Raw genomic sequence first — 9359 nt, 5'->3', positions numbered from 1 at the left:
AGCCGAGGCTGAAGCTTTTTTTAAAATACTGTGCCACACGTTTCAACCTTGCACTGAGGTCTTTATCAGGCAGAAACGTCAGACTCTGCTTATAGTTTCTTTGTCCCGTGCACAGGAGCGCTACTGAAAGAAGTCCTTTTGCCTCCAAAATGCTTTATATTAGTCTTTAAGTGCAATGTCATGATGTATTGACAGATAACTTAAAGAAACACTGCAGGCAAAATGTATATAATAAAAATGCCTTGTACAGGGCTTGAGGAGTCGATGCATGACACAGGAATTCAAAGAACTCCAAAGAGGTGTGCATCCCCATCTCAGGCCCTGCACTAGACATAATATAATATATACGTTTTGTCTGGAGTGTTCCTTTAAGCTCTTCGCGTACCGTGTCGTGCCATTACGTCCTGGTGCGGGGGTTGATGTTTGGAGCGCGCTCACACGCTGAGCGAGCTCCATATGCAGTGGGTGTCAGCGCGCTGTTCCTGGCCGTTTAACCCTTCAAATGCTGCGGTCAATCGGGACCGCAGAATCTGAGCTATTAAAAAAGGGGGGCGGCCCCCTCTGACAGCTCATCGGCGCCCCCACAATAACGATCGCTGGTTCAAGTCCCCTAGAGGAACTAATGAAATGTGTAATAAAAAGTGGAATAAAGTTTTCAGTAGTGTAAAAAAATATATAAAATATTAAAAGATAAAAAAAAAAATTTCACCATTTTTCCTCTAAAGTAATGTAAAGAATAAAAAAAGTAAACAAAATTGGTATCGCTGTGTGCATAAAAGTCTGAACTATTACAATATAGCGTTATTTAACGCTGTAAAAAATAAAAATTGTAAACTGTTAAACAGTTTTTTGGTAAACTTAGCTCTAAATTTTTTTTTTATAAAAAGTGATCAAAAAGTTGTATGTACCATTAAAAACGACAACTCTTCCTGCAAAAAATAAGCCCTCACACCGCTCATTTGATCAAAAAATAAAAAAGTTATGGCTCTCGGAATGTGGTAAAACAAAACAATTTTTTTTTTTTTTTTAACAAAAAGTTTTTTTTTAATCTTAACGTAGTAAAATAGAAAAAAAACCTATATAAATTTGGTATCACCGTAATTGTATTGAGCCACAGAATAAAGTTAAGTTGTCGTTTTTACCTCACGGTGAAAGATGTAAAAATGAAACCCAAAAAACAATATAGGAATCTCAGTTTTTTTCCAATTTCAGCCTGCAAAGAATTTTCTTCCAGTTTCCCGGTACATTATATGGTACTTTAAATGGTGTCAATAGAAAATACAACTCCTCCCACAAAAAATAAGCCCTCACACCGCTCTATTGACAGAAAAGCAAAAAGTTATGGCTCTTGGAAGGCGGGGAGTGAAAAACGAAAAATCAAAAAATGGCTCAGTCCCGAAGGAGGTAAAAGGATTGTCTGATTTATAAAATCCATTTTTAAATTCTTCGTTATTATGTCTACCGTTCTTATGCAAACCTATGGGTCTCCATGGTAACAGACTACAAACAAACCCTGTGTAGTCTGAACCTATAGTCACATTTCCTTCCTTCTGTCTGCAATGCTTTGTTTCCCCAACCAAGGCACAACAGGGGAAAATAGTCACAAGTATAAAATTAACCGTTGCTCTCTACCGGCATCCCAGGTGAAGGCGCAGTTCTCCTTCTGCTGCACCCTTTCCTATATCTTGGATAATGGAAGGGCACAACCGTGGTTTTTTTACTTGTGAATATTATGAAGAAATTGGACGGTCTCTTTAGACTGTTGCTACCTCCAGTTATTATTGATATTTTTGCTACCAGCCATTCAGTTTGTCCACATGGATCCCACATTATGAAAATTAGTTATTGAAAGCAGAGCCCTTTTAAAAATGGTGGACAAGAAAAAGGATGTGTCCTAAAATGCTGAAATGTAATAGTTAGACATAAATATAACACTGTGAAAACATGAACATACCCCCCCCCTCCTGTTGTTTCTATGTTTAGGTTTGGGAACCAGCAAGCTAATACTGTAGAAAGAATTACAGTAGGCAGATGGTGACCTTCCCTTAATGGCTATGTGAACGGGACGCTACGTGTACTAGGCTGAGTCGTGACGTCATGACGCTATTGACGCACCTCCAGCTCTGGCCGTGTGTAGCGTGGGATTCCGCAGCCATTGCAGCTCAGAGAGGTCTTCGCTTGAGTGTCACGGCGCAGGCTCGCTGTAGCGCAGCCGCTCTGAGGTGAGTGCCCTACCGCGCAATCTCCAGCTATCTCAGCCCTGCTGGCGCAGCCGCAACACGGAGCTCGGGCTCCGGGGCTCAGCCAGCAGCTCCGCCCCGCACATCGCTTGCCGGAGATAACAGCGGGAAGTGGGGTGCTGGGAAGCGGCTAGGGCTCTACGAAAAGAGCGGGGAGGAGGCTGCAGGCCTCACTAGGCCCTTATGAATGCGATTATTTATTGGGGTCGTAGTGGGGAGAGACATGGTCTTCTTGCAGGTCGTTCTGGAGGCAGACAAGGCCGATTATGTGCGCCTGTGTGGCTGTGTATTCGTGCAGCGGTGTTACCTGTGATGTCGCATCATCTGCACGAACACTTCTATGAATGGAGGCATTGCCGCGGCACCGGGACTGCAATACAGCCCGTTATATTAACCCTTTATGAGGTTATCTGCATTCATCCACTATATAATCCCAAGTTATAATGGCTTGTGTTTTTTATATATATATATATATATATATATGTATGTGCTAGCTGGTCAAAGATAAAAATCTGATTGACCCAGATGACATTATCAATAATGATTCTGTGGTAGTATAAGGAGTTCTGTCCAATAGAGATCTGCTCTGTCATTCCAAACATTATTGTGCATAGGGGTAGACGTATAGATCGTACTAGATAAGTATATGTTAAAGGTTAAATATTCCCATGATAAATATGATTGTCCATGGGGAACATTGATGTGGGATTTGTCTGTTTATGTATTCCTCCTTCCCGAGGAGTATTCTGGAAAAAATGCTGCCACGCTTAGTCGGCATTAGGCTAGATTCCCACGTGTCAGATTTGCGCAAATGTTGCAAGATCCGCGTCAGAAATGTGTCATGTGTGTGCGTCTGATCCGTAAGAGGATTAGCCGTATTGCCATTCAGTTGTACTAATCCTGATGTTGTGTGGAATCCATGGAAATTAAAGGCATGCTACTTATTTCTGTGGCTGATGTTTTCTTCTTTTTTTTTTTTTCCCTTTTCTGCATTAAGGACATAAAAAAATCCGCACAGAAAATTTCTACAGCATGTGAACGGGGACTGTCGTGATATGAACTGTGTATGTATTTACATATAGATGTGTTTTATCTATACACAGGGATAGTTACTAGGAGAATGCTATATTTGCAGTTTTTCTGTACTGTGTAGACAGCTGTAAGTGCTTGATCACACTAGTGTCTAAGGGCCCTCTTACACGGGGCAACGATCAGCCGATGAACGATTAAACGCTCGTTCATTGGCTGATTTTATAGTTTTAAATGGCAAAAATATCCTTGTCGGCAGCACGTCTCCCTGTGTAAACAGGGAGACGTGCTGCCGACATGATGATTACTGATCAAACAGCGCTGAATGGCATATCCGTCTTATCAGTCTATATGCAATGGATAATCCACGATCCAGTGTTAGTGTAGATGGTTCTTATCCCTGGAGTCCCACAGAGAAGCTGCCGGCCTCCTGACAGCAATGCTCCTGGCTGGATAAGGATCTATATTTCCAGTGTGGAAATGAAGAAATATAGTGCAACACCTCTGGACACTGTTCACTCCATGCTAGTTTATTCCATACTCTCGAGATAAAACAAGATTCTCAAAAGGGTCGATAATAGGCATATGCGGCTCGCCCGACCCTGGGTATCGCCCTTCCGGCTTCCTCTGGATATGTCTGGGGAAGCCGGAAGGGCGAAACTTAGTGTCGGGCGAGAGTGTTTGGCGTGCCGCATATTTATCGACCCTTTTGATGGTTTTGAGACCAGCAGCTTCTCTGTGGGACTACAGGGATAAGAAGAACCATCTACACTAACACTGGATCATGGGTTATCTGTTGCTCTTAGACTGGGAGAGAGTTTTTTCTGATAACACGTTGGCCTGCCTATTCAGTGCTGTTAGATCAGTAAAATTTGTGTTTGGGGTGTTGCGTTTTGCACCCTGTATCCTTTACCTGCTCCGGTCTGAAAGTAAACTGTTCTGAGTAATAGAGCCAGGGAGAACATATTTTGTACTGACATGATGATAATATATGGGGATGAGCGATCGGAGTAATGAGCGCTCGTCCCCATACTAGCATCTTGTGAAGGGAGCAAACGAGCGCTGATCAATAAGCTGTCTCGTTGATCGGCGCTCGTTTACACGGCCCAAGACAGACCACACTCCAGTTTCTGGAGTGTGAGCACAAACACGCAATACATCCCAACACAGAGATCGAGGAAAGCCTTTCCAAACAAAGCTCCACACAGCCACAACCACTGTTCACAGAACGCTCAACGGCTCCTGCAAGATAGTGGCAGGGAATTTAAAATTCCTCATCGCTGGCATCTATTATAATTGCAGACACTTTTGAGGGGGCGTTTCAGGCGCCAGCCTTAATATGAAGGTTGCAGGAGTAAGATGTGCCTAATTTATTAAAGGGGTAATCCGGAAGTGAAATCTTTTTCTTAGGGGCTGCAAATGAAATAAAACAAAAAAAAACAATACTTACCTATTCTTGCCACCGGCGAACCAGCCCGGTCACTTCGGCAGTAGTCCCGGTGCTTCTTTACGTGTGACCGCTACAACTGATCACAGGTCTCAGCGGCCATAAGTTGTATTTCTGGCATTATACCAGAAATACCATTAGTCACCAGTAAGCTGCGCTGATCCCTCTGATTGGCTGCAGCAATTACATGCTAAGCACCGGAGTGTCAACGCAGGATACCTGGGGGCAAGAATAAGTGAGTATTGCTTTTATGTTTTAACTATTTCATTTGCAGCCCCATGGATAAAAAAAATTCACCTCCTGGATAACCCCTTTAAGTAGCGCATACCTCTTAATAAATTAGGCACATCTCTGTCCGTGCGCCAGAAAGTCAAATCTACCCTATCTATGATCTGGAGTATATTTGCGCTATAATTTACACCAATTTCTGTTAAAATTTGATGGGCAGTCTAAGGTCACGTCTCTCCTGCTAAGCCCCACCTTCTTTGTAACCTGCCATGAGCGGCGCATATACACCAAAAGTTGGCATTTTTGTGCAAATTGTGACTTTAATTATTTATATATTTTTTTGTACACCAGAAAACTGCTATAGAATGATTAATAAATTCCCCCTTTGGGCTGTGTTCACATGAAATTTTTAGGATGCTTCTGTATCTCATTCGTGTCGATGGAGAGTGAACACACATGCAGCCTGCTATTCGCTGAGAACATTTTCTTTTTTTCTAGAAATAGCAATATGACCTAAAAAAAAAATAAATGCATAAAGTCCTTCTAACAACGATGCAACGTCTGGCTGCTGCAGTGATTTACTTCAGGAGGGAAAAATTCTATTATGAACATGCCCTAAAGCTGGCCATAAACATGAGATAAAAAGTTGGTTGAATATACTCCCATGCTATAGTTTTTTAATTTTTTTTTATTATTGGAATTAAATTGTATTTGTTTTTCGGGCGTTTTTTTTTTCCTTTTTTCCTTAAGACGTATGCAAATGTATACGTCTGACATTGACTTCCATTAACCCCTTAGGCCCCATGCATACGACCGTAAAAAAATCACTAAGTCCGGATCTAATGGCCGCGGACAACTTTCTGTACCGCTACGTGTCTGTGCCGTAGAACCTTGCCGGGAATTATGGAGCATGTCTTACTTTTCGTTTTTTTACGGGCAGTGCTTCCATACTTCGTTTAACCTGTAAAATTCTGCGGTCAATAGCGACCGCGGCATTTAACTTGTTTACAGAGGGGGGGAGCACCCTCTACCACCCATCGGTGGCCTGCACATGCAATCGCGGGTCTCCGATGGGGTGTCATGGCAGCCGTGGGCCTGATAAGGGCCCCCAGGCCTGCCCTGGGCATATGCCTATTAGGAAGTGCCAGAGGCATGTACTAATAGCTTGCCTGTCAGATTTACACTGACAGGCAATAATGCGTTGGTATACTAAGTATACCAAAGCATTATAGCAGGTATCTAAAGATCGCATGGTAAAGTCCCCTAGTGGGGCTAAAAAAAATACGTAAGTAATATGAAATAAAAAATATTAAAAATTACAGTAAAAAAATAAATACCATTTTTTTCTCCCATAAAGTTGTTTTATCTAGTAAAAGTGTAAAGTTAATCAATAAGTCCTATGTACCCCAAAACAGTACTGATCAAAACTACGTCTCGTCCCACAAAGAACAAGCCCTCCTATAACTACATTGATGGAAAAATAAAAAAATTACGGCTCTTGGAAAGCGACGATGCAAAAACAAATAATTTTAGTTCAAAAGTGTTTTTTTTATTGTGCAAAAGTCGTAAATCATAAAAAACCTCTACATATGTGGTATCGTCGTAATCGTACCAACCCACAGAAAAAAGGCAATGTGTTATTTATGCAGCACAGTGAACAGCGTCAATTTAAAACGCATAGAACAATGGTGGAATTTCAGGGTTTTTTTCTATCTCTCCCCCCCCCCAAAAAAAAAGTTTATAAAAGTTAATCAAAGTAAGTCCTCATACGGCTATGTCAACGGAAAAATAAAGTTATAGCTCTTTGAATGCAACTGTAGAAAAACGGAAAAAGTAGCTTGGTCATTGGGGTCTAAAATAGGCTTTTTTTTTTTTGTGGTGGCAGAGTAGTGTATACTTTTCAGTCCCCTAAAAAAACAAAATTTGTGAAATGTATACCAATAGGATGCTCCTTTGGCATAGGTTTGCACAATTGAAGACTATGGGTATGTTCCAGTATGCATTTGTATATTCGCCCATTAGCATAAATCTAAAATCGCTAATAAAGTGGTAAAAGTAGATTGTTTTTTCTAAATAAAAAGCATTACTGTCACCTACATTATCGCGCTGATCTCCTTATGTAGGAGATAGGGCACTTATAATGTCGTGACAGAGCCTCTTTAAAATCCACGACAAATCTGCTACATGTGTAGGTATCCCTAATATTAAATTTCCCTGGAGCCCCACCACAGGGGAAACTAAGCATTACACAATGCCTATTTGGGTGTCTGAGTAATACAGGAGAAGTCCTTCAGAAGGAGACCCTTTTTATGATTGGATTCCCCCTTAATAACTCAGAATTTCGTAATCTGGTATATGACCATGGGTTTTCTAACCTGGACAACCCCTTTAAAGGGAATGTGTCGCTAGAATTTTTATTTTTTTTAGTTAAACATTTAGTATATACATGATTAGACATTGTTCTAATTTTTTCACAAGTCAGGAAATATTATAAATTAGATTCTAATTTATAAAATTTCCCAGTGCTGGTCACGAGAGGGAGCAATTCCCAAAATTGCAGTATTGGCATGTGGTAAAGCAACCTCATTGCTTTATGCTGCAAAATTTGAGAAGACACACTTGCTCTAGCGTCCTCAAACAATCCCCCCTCCTTTATCCTGGCTAGTGCCAGGAGAAAGGAGGGGGTTGAATGTTCAAACCTCCTACACTGTGTGCTGACATTTTTTGAGCGAATACACAGTGTAGGAGGATTAGATACAGTGGTAATCACACAGTAAAACACAAACATAACTTACCTGCTCCTGCTGCCGCCGCTCCCTCTGCTCCTAGTCCTTGCTTCTGAACACATGTCCGGAAGCCGCGACCGGAAGTAGTCGTCTTACTGTCCGGCCGCGGCTTCCGGTCCACAGGAAAATGGCGTCGGATGCGCTGTTCCCACACAGACGGCGTACAGCATAGTGAATGGAACGGCTCCTGTTCGCATTTTCTATGGGGTTGTATGTGCCGTATTCCATGTCTGTATGTGTCGTTAATCGACACATACAGAGATGAAAAAAAATGGCAGCCCCCATAGTGAAGTAAAAGTTAGAAAAAAGTAAAACACAAACACATAAATAAAATTTATTTTAATAAGACGCTAAAAGCAAATTGTTATTAAAATTTTTTTTTTTGCGACACCCGTCCTTTAAGCTAGGTTTACATCACTGTTTTGGCATACTGTTTTTTTTGGGTGACAGGGTCCGATAAAGGCATCTGTTGCATCCTTTTTTTGACGTAACTTATTCCTCAACTGTATGGAAAAAATGGGAACCTAGCCTGATCTAATGAACACTCCGTTCCTCTTTATGTAGTGTCTCTGCCCTTTGTGTCTCTTTCTTCTACATATCCAATCCTATTGTTTTCTTTGCGGTAATTGTGGCCAGAGGTGCTTAGCAGCTGCTTCTGCCATAGAGATTACGGCTGAACAGGCAGAGAAGATAAAGATTGCTCATTAAATAGTATCTTATGTCTATGGTCAGCTTTATTCTGGTGTGGTGTCAAAGCTAGGGCTAACTTCTGGATTGCTTCACACTGGTTATAAAAAAGTGAATGTTCATACAACGCTTAGGCTACATGCACACTTTGCGTATTTTGTTGTGGAAAATACGCACCAAAACCGCATCAATACACAGCAAATTCACAGGTTTTGATGCGTTTTTCGGCGCGTTTTCATGCTCTGGTTTCGGTGTGGTGATTTTTCTTTATTTTTTTTTTTACTTTTTCTTCAGCACTATGCAGATACATTTCGCAAAGAAACGCGAGATAAAGTGACATGCTGCTGATTCTAAAATCTGCACCGTATGTCAATTTATGCGGAAAAATACTGCATGTACATGAGATTTCCTGTAATCTTATTGACTATGCTTGTACTGTATTTCGCTATGGTTTTGCCGCACGCTAATACGCATGGCAAAACCGCACGTAATACGCATTGTGCGCATTGACCCTTATGGCCATTCATTGCATCGGTTCCTCTGCTACTCAAATTTTATTGTTTAATCCCTTCACTTCTGTTTTAAATTAAGTGACCATGTGACGTAAATGAGCTTTGTTTAGGTTGTATTTACACCTTTCCAGTTTTGCCGCACATCTGAAAACTGCATGCGTTTTTACTGCGATTTGCAGAAATGCTGTAATATGCGTGCGGTTTCAGCCGCACAGTGTGAAGACACCCATAGGGTATGTTCACACAGGGTGAATACGCTGCGTAAAAGTGCACAGCGTATCTGCCCTGGACACCGCTGTCAAAAAACCGCACCAAATTGTGGTGTGGTTTTTGGCCAGAATGTCCCAGCCGATTCCTTCTGATGTCTTGCGGCTCGGCCTCCTGGGATTACTTTCCATCCCATGTGTCCGCTGCAGCAGTCACATGGGAT

At 41.6% G+C, this 9359-nt stretch overlaps 1 protein-coding gene across 5 annotated transcripts in view; it reads left to right on the top strand.

The window, feature by feature from the left end:
• Positions 1-2141: 2141 nt before the first annotated feature.
• NRF1 (nuclear respiratory factor 1) overlaps positions 2142-9359 on the top strand; it is an 82684-nt gene continuing 75466 nt past the window's right edge. For 4 of the 5 annotated variants that reach the window (XM_075857536.1, XM_075857535.1, XM_075857533.1 and 1 more), the window contains exons 1-2: positions 2142-2222; positions 3238-3304. In XM_075857536.1, the coding sequence (XP_075713651.1) occupies positions 3296-3304 (9 nt within the window). In that variant the 5' untranslated portion in view covers positions 2142-2222; positions 3238-3295. Of the gene's footprint in view, positions 2223-2291; positions 2646-3237; positions 3305-9359 lie in introns of those variants that run through there. The other variant, XM_075857534.1, reaches the window with a different exon arrangement.

This window comes from Rhinoderma darwinii, chromosome 3 (genome assembly GCF_050947455.1).
Source record: "Rhinoderma darwinii isolate aRhiDar2 chromosome 3, aRhiDar2.hap1, whole genome shotgun sequence".
Taxonomy (NCBI): domain Eukaryota; kingdom Metazoa; phylum Chordata; class Amphibia; order Anura; family Rhinodermatidae; genus Rhinoderma; species Rhinoderma darwinii.
This window is presented reverse-complemented; position numbering and strand designations above follow the sequence as displayed.